Genomic DNA, 18,814 nt, shown 5'->3' on the forward strand with positions numbered 1-18,814 from the left:
TATCATGATCAAATGTAAATAGCTGAATATTATTGTCTTTTGGTCAAATAAGCTAATGTGGCCTCACAAGCCCTGCAGCAGCATGCAAGATTCTAGTAATCTGTGCATGTGATGGAAGAATGTACAGTTAAATACATTCATAGATTTCCCCCAAATGTCCAGCTTATGCTTGTTAATTCCCACACATTCCCTTCACTTCCCATACATTCCCATGGAAAGGCTCAGGCTCTTTTGAAAATAAATAAAACCTCAAAATTCCCAAGCTTAATTCCCATAGAAATTTCTACTCCCACCACAGCCATTTGGCTTTGTGGCTGAACTAAAGGAGTTATTACCAAAGAGGTCAATGAAGAACGCGCTGAGCTGCCAGATCAGCCGTGGAGCCTGATACTCCATTTGGATGTTTCAAGGGTGCCTAATTTTTTTTCCTTTAGAGGACTAAAGCTGAAACTTAATGAGATCTGTGACCCAAAAGCACACAAACGTGCTGTTAAAATGTCTTTTGTTTGTGTATCACCTTCTCTGCCATTGGATGCCATCATAAAAAAAGTTGAGATATTTAAAGAGCATTTATACCTCACAAAAACAGTGATTTTTAAACCTGTTCTTACATTTCATGTTTAGGCCTTTTACAATCAGTGTTGCTGTTGTCATTTTACATTTGGCTGGCCAAATCTAACCTTATGGGAAGGGTCAAATCTGGCCCACAAGTCCCGGTGTGGGCAGCCTTTGGTCATTTCCTTGAAAGACAGATTATAGTCCTGAGGTTTCCAGCTAGAGATCCACGATTATTTTTTGTCTGAGACAACTGAGCGCAGTCTACAAGCTATTCCTTGGGGAACGTTCAGAGAGAAAGTTGAGAGCGTTAACAGGTGATCCCCAGACAGCAAATATGTCATTAATACCTTTTACATCTTTCTGGTGGGGCTGTGATTTGTGACTTCAGAGGCGAATCTATTCTGCTGTGAGACCCCTGTCACAGGGTTAATGGGATCTCAGAGTGATTGTTTACTCCTGAGTTACTGTATTTGTTCTCCTGCCAGAAAGATTCTTCTGTTTGCTTTTGTGGCAGCAGCAGATTACCGTTTAGTCATTCTCAGTGACCTAAACTGCTTCTGTGGAAGCCAGGCATAATGACAACACTCCACTACAGAATGTCCACACACACCATGTTACATGCTTGGTTTCCCTGCAAACCCATCAATAACATTGTAGACAAATGTTTGCCAGAAAACTACCTCACAAATGAGAGCATTGAGAATTCAATGACACACATGAATCAGGACGAGCCATGTTCGCTGTCAAACAAGTGCTGCGGTGGAAAACATTGAGGATAAATTAAACTCAGGCTGGAGTCGGAGGAAGAGCATATGGTCCTTCTATAGGAGCATGTTTGTCTCTTCCACTCAAACTCATGTGCGAGAAGAAAAATGAGGAGGGCTTGCTCGAGAACAGCGTTATTGGCAGCACATGTTTCCTGGGTGCAAAATGGTGACCATAACAAATTAGCAGAACCCAGAGTGACACGGTACATCTGTATGTAGTTGTATGCTTCGCTAGAGACAGAATATATTCACCAGACGTGAGCGACTCGGACGTACTCATGTTGAACATGCTGCACGTTCCAGGCCCCCTCAGAATTCATGGCACTGTTCATTTTATGGAAGCGCTCTCGTACACAGTTGCTCTGCCACACTGGATCATTACTGACAACATTAACCCCACTGTCAACATTCAGTAGCTCATTAAAAATTTGTTTTCTGGCACCCTGGAAGTTCCAAAAACTGGGATTAACCGTTTCACAAAGATTTCTCCACTTCCATGAGACGTTGCTCAATTCAAATACCAGTTGCGTAAGTTGCATGGTGGATTCATGGTTGCTCTCTGAGCGAGTTGTGATGTCACCGATCTTGCTTGTACGTACATGTGTTTAACGGAGACAACAGCAGATGAATGTGAAATCAACCTCTTGGCTTCCAACTTTGCACATTCATCATTCTGCAGAGTCAGTGTCAACATCAACTGAGAGATCAATAACAAGCAGAGCGCATATTGGAGTGCAAGGGGACTCTGATGTTGAACGAGGCAATATTTCTCTCCATACTTGCTCCAATTAGACAGCCCCCCCAGGTAGATTAGGAAGTAGGTAAAATCCCCATACACTTCCTATTTGTATTCATCCGCCCAGATCAGTGGACTTCCATCTCTCCCTCTTACAGGCATTTATTTGGTGTGACAGATTGGGGGGGGGGGGGTTGCAACATCAGCTGCAAAAACGCTGCTCTCTACAAGCGATGCATAGACACATGGGCCATTCATCGGTACGGACCCATCGGCCAGAGAGGTTTAACAAAAGGCTAAGAGACTTTTGAAAATATTGTCTGTTCCAGTTACAAATACAATGAAAAAAAAGAGAAAAGAAACAAAAACAAAACATTGGTGCTGGCCAAATTATTAATTTTAAATACGAGTATCCATAATCAACCCACAGCTTTCCACTTGGTTAAGAATTCTTTGTTGCCGTTTGTCTTAACACAACTAATTTTGTCCGTCCAATTTATGACTGCAGCCACCGATCAGACTGAGCCACCCACCTGCTCAAACACGTCATCATCCTGCTAGAAACTCTGAAGGCAGCAAACCAACCTGACTTTGAGAACCATCCACCCACTGACGCTGCTTGTGTCTTTAAATTTAGACAACAGAAAGGTAAATATCCCACTGTTGAGGCCACAGCGAGCTTGCAAGCCACAGGCTGAGCCATCCACCATCGCACTAACCAAGTAATGGTCCCATTAGCGTAGGTTTTTGTTGTCAATCAAGAGATTTTATTTTAGAGAAGCAAAACTGTTGAAAATCAAGTTCGCCAGTAAGTCATGTTTTAAACAAAGATGTCAGCCATTCTCTGCTTCCAGCTTCTCCACTGTGAGCTTTCACTGCTTTTGTCAGTTTTAAACGAAACATCTTTGGACTGTTTGTCAGGCGGCAATTATTTCAGTTGATTTAACAGTCAAATAATTTATCAAGAGTCTTTCTTAGCTGCTATATACAGCACGCCACAACTCAACGGGAAAAAAAAGTGCCTTGGGTTAAAGACTGACGTTTTTATAGAATTATTTCACAAGCATTTCATCAACTTTAAAAAGGTCCTTTTGGCCCAAATCCCTCGGTTGCATCATGATCCCACCCTGGGCCTTCACGTTTGTTTTGTATTCATTCTCCTTGGCGAATGAAGCAATTCTGATTCTGAGGAAGTGCCTTTGCGGAGGTTCTCCAGTTTTGCAGTCAATAGACAAGACCTTGACTAAAAAAGGTCAGGAGCATGCCAGCATCCGATGGGTGGATATAATTCATCAATATTTATAAAAAGGTAGTGATTGCGGTACAAGACATGGATTAGGCATGATTCATCCAAGGTCAAATGTATCTGTCATCTAAAAGCCTTCCCTTGTTTTTCTGCCTTCCCACCCATGCAAATCCATTGAAGCTGCCGTGCACAATACGCTGATCAGCTTGAATACCCATGAGGTATTCCTGGCCCTCGTCTCCCCTTTCCTCCCATCCCCGTCCCCCCACCCCTTCATGAATATTGATAAACCCCTGCTGTGCTTAATGGTAACACTGTGAAAAATGATGCTGGGCGTGTCAGTCACACATAATCCCCCAGGGGCACGGCACAAAACTAATATGCAGCCATCACAGACGTGAAGACGATCCCATCAGCGAGACGAGAATTAGAGGTCAGAACCTACAATAAAAGACAGCCTCGTTTCTTGGGGAGACTTGATGATGATGAAGATGCATATTCATGTCAAGCCCGTTTGGCAGCGAGCGTGTGATGGAGCAGCCAGATGCAAGACTCGACGGTTCCCTGGAGCTTGTATGATGTCATCAGGAGTGGCAGCTGTTTGAGCTGGGGAGTCATTGAGGTATGACATCACATCAGCAAATTTCAGAGATGAAAGGCAGCCATTTGTTCGGTTGGCAAGCCATGTAAAGATCCCAAAGTAGGAATGACATGTGAGGTAGGTAGCTGATGCTCTTCTCAAGGGGTAAACAAGACATCAACAACAAGTTAAATTGATGTGACAATTCCATGTGATGCAAAAATATAGCGTCGGCTGTTCCGTCTTTCTCTCCTCTAATTTCTTGTCATCCTTTCACTCGATGATGAAAAGAATAAAATGCTCTTAAACCATGTTTTCCAGAGCTCTAAATGGGACACCGTCACGTACACGGACAATCTCTTCTGGTCAGTATCCAGACTTCCTGCCAAGGACGTGCAGCTTTCCACTCTTTCACCTGGAAGTAGCAGTCACACGTGCATTCAGAGCTCTTAGGTTTTGTTCACTTAATCATCAGCTGAATAGATTTACATGTAGTTGTCCTTCTAGCCAGAAAAACTTTTAGTCTTCAGCTTGATGTTTTGTCCACCTCCGTCTGAAATCACAGACCTCTTGATTGAAAGGATTAAAAGCTCATCTCCTCCTTCCATACTTGAGGTACTTGGGTTCTGATTGGACTGATGCTGCTATTCATGACTGCTCTTTCCATACTAGACACTGTGGGGAGAAGTTCAATCAGCAATCAATCGCGCAGCTACATGAATATAAGTACACAAACACTGCACAAATGCGAGCCTTTAAATTAATTTTAAAAAAAGTTCCAATATTTTTTTGTACTCTACATCTGTACTGGCCACCGTGCAGGTGGCCCAGTGAACCGGCCCGAGGATGACCTTCATCGGTCCCCGCGACTGATGTGTATCTGCTGGTATGAAAGAGAGAATGAGGCTTTTCCATACATTCGCACGATTGAATTTTAAAGACACAGTGACGAAAGGCTGGAACAGTTCACTTACAGAAGCTGCTGTCGTTATTGTGGCACTAAAGCACTAACAACAAAAAAACACTAAAAAATATGGGAATAAGCATCGGCTAATTTGTTAAGGCTGAAATCCCTTCATGAAGCAACAGAGTAACTGGTTCATTTTAATCTTCTGATTAATTTGGTTTGGGAATAACAACAAAAAAAATCTATTATACTTGTAAATAGATACCTCATCCAACTCCCAATATTCATCATGAAGCAAGTGTGCTGATGTTAGAAAGACTTCTGACAACCTACTGAAAAGGGGATGAACTCACTATAAACCCACCATGTGTTGCAGCTGAATTGCATTTAATCTGTCTAAGCTACCTCAAAGAGAAAATGGTATCTCAGCCGTGTCTGCAATGGATTATTCTGCTGCGATTCCCGAGTATCTGTGCAGCTTTTAAAAGAATCCCCTTGCTCTTTAGATATAGAAGGGTTGACTCGAAAACCTGAGATACTATTATGTTTTAGGCAGCTGAACATCGTTCTGCTGTAACTCCAGTGTCGCTGGAATGAACATGCACGTTTGGCCATCTGTGTGAGTAGGAGAACAGCACAGAGGTCCAAAAAACTGAAATTCCATCTGCAGTCGCAGTGACAAAGTCACCAAGTCTTTGTTTGGATTTCTGCTTGAAATGACAGCGACAGTGAATCAACGTTACGAGTAAGGAATAGTAACAACTCACAATGCTCACAGCAGCGGCGTCCTGATAACAAATGCAGCTTAAACAATTCCTGTGCTTCAGCGGCAATGCAAATGCACACGACAGACGTGATAGGTGAGGAAATATAAACTGAGAAGCAGAAATGAGTGTTTTTCATTACAGAACATCGAAACAAGCTGAGGAGGAGGAGGAGGAGGAGGAGGAGAAGGAGAAGGAGAAGGATGTGGGAGAAATGGGATGCGATTCAAATGGGAAAGAACAATTCTTTCAATTTATAAATTCAAGAGGTGTTCTTGCGTTCTGGGAGGGATGTAATATTTCATGTGAAGCTCAAGCCTAACATAGTGCCAGGTGGAGCTAACGACTGTAATTAACTGATCAACAGAACATTTATCAGCAGCTTTTATGAACGGTAGCTGAAAGCCCCAAGGCAGCTCTAAAGTAAGGCTTTGAGTGTAAAGCTTTTGGAGAGAATGCGCACTACAAAAGAAAATCAGAAGCGTTCACTGCAAATTCAAACACCATTTGACCTCAGTCATTCATTCCCTCCACCAAAGAGGTTATGGGATATCTGGCGTTCGTTGATTTTGTTTTAATGAAGTTTTGTCCTGAAGTTGAGAAACAATTGTTTAAATTTTGGTAATCGATGAGAACCTGATGTGATGAGGCATGTGGTATTTATACTACCCCAATATCACCATGCATAAAAAAAACAAAACAAAAAAATAGTACCCACGTGAGGATAACCGTTCTACTCCGGGGGCACAAAGGAGGCGGTGTTGCCACCTCCAAAGCAACAAAACTCAACTTTAGGATTGAGAGAGAGCGTAGGGAGGGTTGCACTCGTTAAACCCCGTTCCTTTGTTCACAGGACCAAATGTGCGTCCTCACAGCAGAAACACAGGGAGGCATTAAAGCTTGTGGTTATTTGTTCTGAGCTGAATTTAATGTGCGCTAACATTGCCACGATATAAACCCTGTAGAAGCTGTGTTACATTGGCTGAGGGCTCTAGCGAGTTGCCTTCTGGCTGTCCTAACAGCAGCGCAACCCTTTTAAGTCTTTGGAAATTTAATAACAACTTACACGCTAAATAGAAATTAGGATGAAAATATCCCCCCTGTTATTTTCTGTGTGTGATCCCACACCCACTAATTGACTCCCGCCCTGAACCACAGCAAACCAATGTCCTCTTTCCAGCCTGGCTGCATCTAAATCTAATTCCTCCCCCCCCCCTTCCCCCCCAAAAAAGAGATGATTTGTCCTTCCCAGCTCTCTTACAAACTCTCCTTCCCCTCTGTTAGGAGCTGCAGCAGCTCGACCTTCTCTGCTCCTCATGCTGTCGCTTCTCCGGTGTCAGTGGCAGAGAGGAATGAGGTGGAGGGCTGCATGCGTTTAGCTTAGCGCGACAGCACAGGTGTGTTTTCATCTAAAGTGTATCTAATCCAAGTTTTATTTGCTGTAAGATCCCTGTTATGTCTGCATCTCGCAGGCAGGAAAATAGTACTTCTTTCAAATGGTGCTTCATCTGCATCAGTAGGTACAGAAGCAAAAGCTTCCCACAATATACTTGAAGTGTGTGACAGTGAGAATAATTGCCGTGTCAAATCCTCTTGGGCTTCAACATGTTCCTGTTCATTTGATGTATGACAACTGCCAAGGTGACAAGCGAGCTGTCACAATGCTAGAAGTGAGGTAAAGCTTGAATTCAAATACTTGCATGGCTTTTCCTGGTGGTGACATAGCACTAAGAGTATGACAATTGTGTTCACACAGCATGAAATTTCATTTTTTTTAACAACTTCAGCTGTAATGGGATAGAGACAGACATCTGGAAAACATTCGTCTTGATCACTGCTCGATAAATATTGTCCTCTTTTAACACGGTGTGGTGAGGAATGTGTGCCACGAGGGATGACTTCACTCTTTCACGGACGCTGCTGCACATGAACTCGTTTGTCATCAACATATCTATTCCAAGCTTTCTAATTATAAAGAAATACTTGTGTGCTGACACTTACACATCCTAACAAGTATTTGGATTTTGCTTTCATGTTTGACACCAACAGTGGCTCCACATACACTGCAGAAGTTTGATGAGTGACTGCTGTCGTCCTTGTGTACACAAACCGAGGATAAAGCCATGTAACGATGGCGTACGCCCACCACAGAACAGCAGGTGGCAGTGTGGCCCCGCTGAGTGCAATCAGAAGTCTTCCCGATCAACTTTTGCGTCTCCAACCAGACAAGCAGGCCACTAGCATCCCCGCCGGACAACAAATTACGTTCAAAGGCTATAATCCATGTACTTTAGGAGACTGACCAACTTAGCAGTTGTTGTTGTAACAGAAATTTTGTGTCCTCATCTGTCCAGATGTGTTCTTTTCACTTTGGCCCCCAACATAATGACTGCGCTGTTAGAATTCCGTGCTAAATACCGCAGAGGGACCTCCGGAACCAATTTAGGGCCGAATGAAGTGCATACACGCCTGAGAAAATCCCCAACTGCATTATCTGGGTTTGTTCGGCCAACTTGTACTCAGTATGATCTCAGTCAGACTCACGGAATAAATTCGCTTTTTTCTTGCACCATTTGAACATCCTGACAGTCACGGGACAGAGCCCTGGAGGTGACGAGCAAACACCACACAGACCCCGGAAGACCAGCGCTGCAAGCTAGGAGCTCAAGTTGGTTTACCCGATTCCCTCAGCTCACATCACTTTTCTCCTTTTTCAAAATCAGGAGAATTCTGCTTCATCTCGTCACCAAAGTCGTAGACACTGACACCCGCGTTGACATAGGGAGGAGCATAATTTGTTAGGGCCAGTTTTATGAGTCTCGTTTAATTACTGACCTTGCAGATTGTGTGCGACTGCGAAATGACAACTGCACCTCTTGATTTAAAACTTAAAATACCATATTGCCATTGTACACATCCATGACGTGTGCCAGTCAAAGTAAACTTGACCACTAAAATATTTTCAGGTCATCCTTGAGTCCCACTGAACATTTGAGCAGAATCCGGAGAAATCTCCTCACAGCGTTCCAGATATATCACATTCAGGAAATATGGGATGGACGAATGGACAGATGGACACCACACAGACCCGCGCAGAGGCATAAGACAAGGAATTCAGATGACCTCTACCTGAGCACATCTCCATACATATAGAGCAGAACCAAGCACAGCTCATGTATAGAAAACACTGCAAATGTTCCACTGAATTAGATCTGCAACACTTCCAAGGTGTTAAAAACTCTACATTTATGCTCACAGCGCTCATCTGTGCACACAAGCCATGAAGCAGGGCTCTCCATTTTGCAGAGAGTAGCGCAGCAGGACACTTTCCACAGCCCTGAAGGCGATGGTGAGGAGATTGTAGGTGATAAGATGGAGACTGTGCAGATTTTAACTACAAGATGAGGACGGCAATCGCTGACCAGGACAAAGTGAGGTGAGGGAGTGTGAGGGTCTGCTCAGCGCGGAGACAGACGAGATGACATAAATCAACTGCCCCCCCAGCGCAGCATTTGTTGAATGTAGCGAAGTGAATCTCTTTAACACAACTCTCTGTCTGCCCTCCTGAAGTGGGCCAACAGTCTGTGACTCCATTTGTCGCAGGGAATGAAATGAATAACCTTTCAGGCTAACCTGGCCGAGAGCAGGCAGCGTATGGCATACAAATGATGACACCAGCTCCACTGTGTGCACTCAATTCATGGCAGAATATAAATGTGATCGTCTGCATGAGAAATGTAGCCGTTGATGCATCTGACCCCTCCCCACTGTTATTATTACATTATTAGATTTTGGTATAATTTGGAAAGAACACACACACACACACACACACACACACACACACAAAAAGGATTATCTTGAAGGAGCTTAATTGTTTCCCAGGCAACTAGCTCCCCACTAAGACGGTGATGACTGAAATTTCCACTAGCTATTATTTTACTTTCAAATTACTTAGTCATGTCCTCTAGCTAAATCCTTCATGTGAGCCAACCTAGTTTTTTTTTTTTTTTTTTTTTAGGGGGGAGGGGAGTTTGAAATAGATTAGAGTCCTCGAGGAAAACAACATCTCTTTTAGCCTGCAGTAAAATAACAAAACTGGGCTGTGAGCTGAAATGAAAAGGTTAGCTCAATGTTTATCGTTAATGATGGTGGGGTTCTGATGAGACCCAGCAGGGGTGATTAATTCACGCAATAAACAAGGCTGTCTGGGGTGTAGTCATTCCAAATCGCCAGATGAGTCATACAAAGCTGTTTTCCTTAATCATTTTAAGCAGGTGCCTGTGAAAGAACACGGCTGATCTGAAATGGTCAGAAAACGTCTCCCGCAAGCGACCTAGATCCTTCCACTTTTCCTTCTTAATCTGCACAGAAGTGCTGATTCAGAGGGTAATTATTCTGCTGTAATAAACAGAGACAGAATCAATGACGGCGTCACTTTGTGTTATTTAAGTTAATAAAAGCTGGCTCCCGCGCCACATCCCAACGGCTTCTCTTTTTGTCATGACAGGAGAGCCCGGTGCACATGTGGCCTGCCGCTCATTCATGACCATATCTCTTCCTCAAAGGGCTCAGAGCTGCAGCAGCATCAGACAATAACCATTGTCTGTGGTAAATCCCCAGCACACGGGAGGAGGGGGTGGGGGCACACGAGAATCAGTTTTAAAGTCACACTAACGCTCCACCATTTCACTCAAATCATAACACTGTAATCTAAAAGGTTACGTGTTCATCAGAGGTTGTGTTAAAGCGGCAACATCAATGCCACAATTGGCTTGAATCACTCAAATTCACCTGAGATTACCATCTCAAACAAAACACAGCGGCGCTCCGGGAGCGGAGACAAAAGCGGGTGCATTACAGCGTGGCCTTTTTTTTTTTTTCTTTCTCTTCATAGAAACAAGGGCCACATCCATTACAGCATCTGTACACACAGGCCTGTGAGTCATTAGAGAAATCCCTTGTAAAAGAGGATAAGATCTGCTTACCTGCAGTTTGGAGGTGGGTCTAATGTTATTTCTGCAAGCTCTTTCTGAATCCTGCAAGAGAAGAGAATTTCAGTGTTAAAGTCTCAAAATGAAAGCTGTGGGAACAGTCCATTCTGCAATGCACACACAGGTAAACGCTGCTTTAAATTCCACCTGCAACCACGGGAGCCCCAACAATATGAGAATTCAGGGGGTGGGTGTGTGTGTGTGTGACACCAATTCTAAAATTAGGGGAGCAAGAACCAGATCCATCTCAGATTCGAATTAAGATATTTGCACCACAGTGCACACATTAGTCTGCTTCTTTGGTGCGAAATTGAAAACATCACCAGGTTTAGGGCCCTCCCACCGCTGCTTTCAGCTTGAATTAGGGCCCGGAAAAAGAAAAAAAAGAGTTCCTGGGGTCAACAGTTCAGCGACTGTCATTTTAATGTTATCACAGTGGATACGATTCCACAACACACTACTGAATTGTCTAAGCTATTCATGACAACGGTGACAGATTGATCAAACACAAAGTGAACTGCTCAAAGCGAAGCAGAAGTGCTGCTCCACTGCACCGACACACACGACTTGTGTCATAAATGTATCGGGCTTCAGAGCAGGTTTGCTGCTCATATTTTCCAGATATTATGATGTACGCAGGTGTCATGACATTTCCTGTCCATATGAAAAGCATAAATCAGGTGGAGCCGGGGAACTTGATCCCGGTCCAAACCGAGACGTAAAGAGGGCTTGCGCTTCCGCGGTGATCTACGATCGCCGCGCCAAAAAAGCAACATCAAGCTTGAGAATAAACACAACTGCTGCGAGAATTAGCAACACATAACCCTCGCTAAGTGATGATTCATAGCGTGAAGGGCCGTCGAGTGCAAACGCAGCTGCTAAACTCGCAGCGCCTCAGACAACAGTGAAGCCTCTCCACATTACAGCCCCTCGTTGTGTTGAAGGCCACTCAGCGTGGACGCTCTCCAGCAAAGCACACAAAAGCGAGATGTTCATAACATCATCTGCCGTTCTGAAAAAGATTCCGCAGCCTCGGTTAACCCCTTGCTGAACTGGTTGCATAATTCTGTCATCGCCTGTCTTTTTTTTGGGGGGGGGGTGGGCGAGTTGTAAGACCGGTGGAGGTGCTCGTAGGTGGTGAGGCAAATCCTTCCACCGACCCCGGCTGGAATGAGGATATCTCTGTGAAATGACTGTATTGACATTCCGGTGTGAGCTGTGTGTGTGTGTGTGTGCGTGTGTGTTGCCTCTTTCCTGTGGGTTAATGTCACACTGAATCGCATGGATGTTTGACGTGACAATGCCTGTGGGACACAAGTCTTTTTATATAAGCTCACACCCCCGGGGCACAAAGGGGAGAGGCTTTTAGTTTAACAAACAACCCTGCGTACATGCCACACTTAAAAGACAGACCCCCCCCCCTCACCTCTTGGCACTAGTTGAAAGTTTAGCAGCGGTTTTACTCGAGATCTTAGTCTCCTTCTTTTTAGGCTGTGCTTGCTCTCGCTCCTGTTCAGGTGGTACCGATTCCCTTTGTTCAATGTCCGAGCTTCCCCCGCTGGTGCTGGGGCTGTCGTCCGGTCTCTGCACTTCGCTGGACATCGTGGGCCCTGAGGAAAGGACAGCAAGTGATGTCACCGACGGTTTCGAGTCTACACAAAAACCCCAAAACAACACTGGAATGTCAAATTGCTTGAAAACCAGCTGGAGTTCACGGAGGCCACGATAAAGAGGGTTAAATGTAATTAATATCGAGCTGAATGTGGAAGAGAAACAGCTCATCTAAGGTGCATTAAACTAAGAAGTGTTTATTATGTCCGACAGGGTCTCCACAGCTTCCACATGGAGGCAGGATTTTGGACAAATAACCGCTTTTGTGGTTGGAGAACTGCAGGTCAGTGTGGGGTTTTATCTTAGACTGATTGTTGCAGTCAGTTGGGTTCACAGGGTGACGGAATCGTGGCGACTCATCTAGCAAAAGAACATTATTCAACGATTATATAGATGATCAATGAATCCTTTTACTCTCCTCCCCCCCTCCAAGCAGCAATGCTACAGACTTGCCGGTTCTCGACTCAGAACTGTTAAGATTTGTGACTTTCAGAAGGACAAAAAGGAGCGATTTGAACACGTGAACGCGCCACTTTGCGCTCTGATCCGTTACAGGCTTTATAGATTAATGGGAGAGGATGTAACGTCACTACTTTGACCCCGCAGACACTGAACCTCCAGTGCCCCTGCACCGCGTTCCCACTCCAGCCTCATAAAAACCACTGGTTTGAATATCGATTGGGAACTGATCAAAAAAAAAAAAGGGAACTGTCAAAGAATCAGACCTTCGTGCATCTATATCATAGTTTTTTTGTTTTTTTAAAAAGATTTGTAACGTAATTAAAGTAGACCGTGACACAAGAGGAGCTCGTGAGAAAACAAAAACAAAAACAAAAAAAACGAATCAGTGAAATAAAGAGCAAACGTTTGTGGCAATAAACATACAATTTAGCAGCTTTTAATAGACTTTTAAGGCCTGTTATTTATGATATCTGAGACATTTTAAGACCCGCAGACAACTTTGTTTTATATAACCGCTCAGAAGACTTCATGGAAGGGTCCTTACTGGCCTTAATCGCTGCCCTGCACCACTGACCCCCCCCCCCCCCCCTTCTTCTTAAACCAATAGGCTGTAATTGTAAGACACTGTTATGACAAATTGTGCCATTAGATGGATGGAATGACTCTTTATACATTTTTAGGGTGATTTTCTTCTCTTTTTTTTTTAATAAAAAAGGGTAAAAGTGGTTCACTTGAGCATCAGTGACACATCAGATGAGACACCTGATAAACTGAGCTCATCCCCGGTTTGTTAATCCTTTGTGGACCACAAAGAGGAGGCTGAAACGGGTGATGGTGCCCCAACAAGCAGGGGAGCTGATGGACACGAATAGATTAATATATCAGCTTCCCGATCAGTAAGTAATTGATCAAAGCAGGGGGGAGGAGGGAGGTGGGGGTGAAGTGTCCAACAGCCTGCCTTTCCCGGGGAGGAGGGGGGCGTTACACGGTAAATGAGAAGACATCTGAAATGTGACGTTAAAAACCGGTTCAATAGACGGGAGTCGAATTCAAGCCCCCCCCCCCCCCCCCCACGCCGAAAAAACAACGGGAGGGTGGGGGCAAGTCGAAGTGTCGGTGTGTTATGGGGGCTTCTTTAGCTGGTAAAAGACACAATAGGGGTCGAAAGCGAGCCCGTTCTACAAAACATTACAGCTAGCTAGGCCGGGAGGAGGCGGCGGGGAGCGGGGCTGCTCGCACCACCTCACCGGGGGGGGGGGGGGGGGGGGTAAATAAGAAAAGAGGAGGAAGAGGAGGGAAAGGTAGAATCGGCCTGCGAGTTAGAAACTTAATGAAAAGACGCATTGAAGAAGAAGAAGAAGGCGTTTCTGTCCTCCCGAGCAACCGACGGCGGAGCGGCTGATGGAGCTCGGTCAGGGCCGGGGGAGGAGGCAAGCAGCGGCGGGTAAAAAAAAAAAAAAAAAATGTCCGGATCCTCGGCGTTTATGGAGTGTCCACATTGTAGAGCCGTGACCCTGCCTCGGCACAAAGGGAGGCTCGTCCCACACGTCCGTCCACCCACCCCCCTTCTTCTTCTTCTTCTTCTTCTCCTCCTTCTCCTCCTCTCTCTCTCTTTCCCTCCTCCTTCTCCTCCTCACTGGAAAACGACACTTTTTTTTTTCCTCCGCGGGACATTTACTTACTTTTCGCCAATCTACGAGCGGCGGTTGAATGTCGACGTTACCTGGCGGTTGGCCGTCGATGCTGGCAGTTCCGCGTGGTAATCCCCCTACAAGAAAGGCACCGAGAAGAAGAAGAAAAAAAAAGTATATCCCCTCCAAACACGCTCTCTCTCTCTCTCTCACACGCACACACGGCCGTCTGCTCGCTCCCGTGTCCTTGCTATTTAAGTGGAGGTAGCAGCGGTAGAAAAGCGATTACGGAAAACTGAGGCAGCCCCCGGACCGCCTCCAAGCGCGCTCCCGCCCCGCTCGTGCACAAGGGGCTGCATTGGGGAAGGAGAAGAAGCGGGGGCCTGACGACGAAGCTGTGGTTCACACACACGCGCGCACGCACACACACACACACACACACACACTACTACATCCATCACGATACTAAATATAGAAGACAACAACCTTTTTTTTTTTTTTAATACCAGCAAACTGACGGTGTCTTCAGTCACCAGCTCCTGCAGGGGTGTAGCGAGAACTGTTGGGCCACATGTGCAGGGAACGCTACTGCACCCCCCCCCCCCCCAACACACGCGCACACACACACACACACACACACACTCCTCCACCCTCCCTTGCTGCAGTGTGTGCTTGCAGCGTGTGGTATTTAAGGCCTCTGTCCACTCATGTACTTATACTGCGTTCTAGCTGCACACACGTGTACACACAAGTTTTTTTTCTTCAATTTTTAACTCAGGTAAGAGTGGTACGGATCCCTGTCTGAGTAGGCGAGGAGTTTCCTCTCTGTTTTTTTGTTTGTTTGTTTCATTTATTTATTTTTTTCCCCATCACAAATGTGACCACTGTACCGAGAGAGAAACGGCAGCGGACCAGAGTGCAGAATCTTGAGCTCATGTACGAGCTTTGTATCTGTGTTAGAAGCAGCAGCCAGAAGGACAGCTGCTGTGTTTCAGTTGGGTTTTTTTGGGGGGGTGGGGGGCTGATGGATCCATGCTCTGAATCTGTGGTTGGGATGACATAAAGTGGCGGAAATTCTGATGGTACTCCCTTAACTCCTCGTTGTGTGTCCAAGACTGGAGGCGCTGAAAGATCGGTTTTGAGTTCTGATAAATATCTGTGAATGCTGACTTTTCTCTTTGCAGGAAAAAAAAGAAAAAGAGGCAAATGTGACTTGTTGCCGTTGGTAAAGGAGCTGTAGAGACACAAACCCAAGGCCGTCCTGCAGAGCCTGCGCGTGCTCCGGGGCTCTCTGGTTTGTTTCGTGAGATCTGAAAGTCTAATAAGTTTGGAAGTCTGCAGACGTGGCAGGGGGAGAGAACCTGCAACATTTGGCGTGATGGCATCAGAACAGCGATCACTGGGTTTGCATGCAGCCAAGCTTCAGTTGCAGATGGAACACTTCACCTGCGAGGACGACTGTTGCGTCCCCGTGTGCACGAACAAGGATTTATTCACCAAGGTATGGAAGGAAACGGAAGGTGGCCCCCTCACAGTCAAACTTACATTCAAAGAGAGTTTTAGTGAGTCTCAAACAATAATAAGCTATTTTCTAACATCAAGTTAGTGTACTGTCTCCCCTGTAGGAACTTCCAGACACTTAGAGCTGTCCTGCTGCAAAGCTTGAACATGCTCCGGGGCTCTTTGGTTGGATGTTTGAGATTGTATTGCCCTGATAAGTCTGGAAGTTTGCAGACTGGGCTCAAGGGAATAACTGACAACGCGCTGCGTTATTGTATCAGAACAGCTTTTTAGTTCAGTATTGGAATAGAAATACTCTGTTGTTATTTTTTGGCCACAAATTCAACCTTCTGGATTGGGCGTCGAGGTTGAACAGCAGGAGGAAACCATCCGTGCTACTCTGAAATGGCCCACTCCGTATTCCATCTTTGCATGGAGGCGCTGCGACACGATGACGTTGTCTGTGACCCGGCCCCTCGGGACTCTGCTGAACGGAGCCCCCAAAAACTAAGAACTATCTCCGTGTCTCTGTAATTGCGGAGGAAAAGTCAATGCATAAATTAAACACTTTGTTCAGCGATCCTCTTAGTTCAAACAGCACTCTGCTGCTGCAGCACTTTCATGGAATATTTAAAGTCGGCGAAGTTTCCCCTGCTGTGAAAAAGCACACTCCTCCACCCGTCCAACACAACCAGCCAAGCACCCACAAAGCACTTAATACTTCTCCGCACAAAATCTGTGTAGCGCAACACCAGTTAAGTCCCTTCTTTTTCGTCCAACCACAATGCTGATAACATTTCAGGAGATTGTTTGGGGTTAAATTGCTGCTGCACAGCTGAATAAAAACAGCGAGTGAGAACAGATGTAATTTGCATGCATTAGACTTGCTGGTAGCTGCCTGAGGACCAGCTGCACCGGCGTCTACGTGTACCGACGGCCTCCTCTCAGTTCAAACATACCTCCGTGTATGTATTTACTGATTGGATCACCAGGTATTGATTATTGAAAATGCGTCGTGGCGCTTCCCGGGTGATGTGAACAGGCTATCACAACCACACTGAGAGAGTGTAAACTCGGCTCTCCTCCTCCTCCTCCTCCTCCTCCTCCTCACAGCACAACATCCTCAGCCAGGTTTTCTCCTTTTGAATAATAAATGACGCAATAAAATAGTTTTTTTTTTCTTCCCCAGTTTGTCTCAGGTCACAAACTGCATATTCGTTTGAAAGATGCTGTTTTGTCGATGAATAAATGTTTGAAAATATAGAGTTCAGCGCTGCTGCCCCTCGTGTGCCCTCACTAAAGCGAGATAAGTGCAACCATATGGGGCAGTCATTTTGGGCAGAGCCTCCTATAGGGGTCAGCTCTGCACCGGGGAAGGTCTGCAGCAGCTTTTGCTCAAACTACACATTTCAAACTTCAGGTAACAATCCAAAAAAAACCCAGAAAAGAAACTCAAGTGGTCCAACCGCACCGCTAAGAAAGCCATTTTGTGTCGATCACGCTATTCTATAGCAACTATTTCTTGCAATTTATGAATCTATGGACATATATGTTCATACACCCCCTCTAACATTTACTCTTACACCTCAGTTCCATTAGAGACAAAACCACCAATCCCACACTCAAAACATACAGACAGGCGACAAATTAAAGGGTTATCAGGCATTTAGTTAAAGTTTCCGGACCACACAATCTGCCAGCCAACAGACATTCCCCCATCTGGTGTGTTGGTGACGATGGCGGAGGTGAGCGCCACTTTCGCACGTCGATCTAAAATCTCCTGCGAGGTGTTCAACGGATCAGGAGGCCACAGAATCCCATCCACATCATTTTAAAAGCCCGTCATCCCGCTCGCTGCTCCCTCAGCAGCCCGATATCAGACGGGATCGATGACTCCTCACACTGAGTTTCAGCGGCGCCACAACGAGATGTGAAGTGTGTGTGTGTGTGTGTGTGTGTGTGTGTGTGTGTGTGTGTGTGGGGGGGGGGTCCAGCTCTGGATGATGGAACAAGACATTTCCTTGCCATCCACGCTAAGTAAGATTTTGTCAGAACAAAATATATTTTAAGACAGGCCTTCCCTCTCTCGTCCTCGGGGTTCTTCCGTCGAAATGGAACCGGAGCTTCTTGTCTGACTGTGGCGTTCTCTGGACCGACACTTCGTGAGTGTTCTTAAGTTAGGAATTAAGGACAAGTGGACGCCAAAGGAGCATCCTGGCTCCTGCTGGTCAACGTGCTCTCCATTCCGGAGGCGTTCAGCCCTGTGACGTCTGTGGTGAGCGGCGTCTGAGAGGTGTCATCTGTAACGGTGGGAAAACTCTCACGTACGGCCGGCCTGGCCTCACCACCACTGCCTGCACCATCAGGCCCCCAGCCTCAGACCAAGACCATATGTGACCCATTTCCCATCATAAAATGCGCCAGAGCTGACCTGGAAAGATGAGCGAAGCCAACGTAAAGGTTATCCTGAGTCCACTGCCATACTGTTGGTCATCAGCCTGACACCACCTCCTCACTGATTTCTTTTGGGGGGGCCGGGAATTTGATTTGATATTGCTAAACCAATCAGAAACCAATATCCGCCTGAATAGAACACTTTTTCGCCGCCATGCCAGGATATGCCGGTGTTTTAAGAGTGGAGGTGAAGGAAAACGAAGGGTTTGGACTCCGGTAAACCACTCGGTGAGTTACGGAAGCATTCGCATCCCCTGTTTTTGTGGACTCACTCAACTCTTCTGCATGTTGAGAATGTGTGGCGTTAGTATGCATCTGCCACTCACAAAATCCACCCCGACAGTTACAGTATTGAAGAAAACAAAAAAATGGGATAAACATGATAAAACTCATATTTGATCAATTGTTGATTTTTTAAACTTTCCTTTAGTTCATATAAATACGTTGCTTTGATGCGGACACATTGCCTGTTGCGGTTTTTCTCTTTTTCTTACGATGTGAATTCTCTCTGCACAACCGCTTAATGAGCTTCACATCTCACTGATACTCAAACCGTCTTTGATTGAAACACCGAACCGTTTTTTTGAATTTTTTTTGGTCCCCTTGC

At 45.5% G+C, this 18,814-nt stretch overlaps 1 protein-coding gene across 3 annotated transcripts in view; it reads right to left on the reverse strand.

Annotated features, from left to right (window-relative positions):
- LOC147252884 (ubiquitin-conjugating enzyme E2 E2) overlaps positions 1-14,583 on the reverse strand; it is a 32,492-nt gene extending 17,909 nt beyond the window's left edge. Inside the window, exons 1-3 of one of the 3 annotated variants that reach the window (XM_086217778.1) lie at positions 14,346-14,583; positions 11,976-12,159; positions 10,544-10,594 (exon numbers count right to left, since the gene is read on the reverse strand). In XM_086217778.1, coding sequence (XP_086073904.1) covers positions 10,544-10,594; positions 11,976-12,151 — 227 coding nt within the window. In that variant the 5' untranslated portion in view covers positions 12,152-12,159; positions 14,346-14,583. Of the gene's footprint in view, positions 1-10,543; positions 10,595-11,975; positions 12,160-14,183; positions 14,206-14,304 lie in introns of those variants that run through there. The other 2 variants (XM_086217779.1, XM_086217780.1) reach the window with 2 other exon arrangements.
- Between the last annotated feature and the right edge of the window lie 4,231 nt (positions 14,584-18,814).

Source organism: Aulostomus chinensis, chromosome 11 (assembly GCF_037954235.1).
Source record: "Aulostomus chinensis isolate RoL2024-O1b breed Wild chromosome 11, RoL_Achi_v1.0, whole genome shotgun sequence".
NCBI lineage: Eukaryota > Metazoa > Chordata > Actinopteri > Syngnathiformes > Aulostomidae > Aulostomus > Aulostomus chinensis.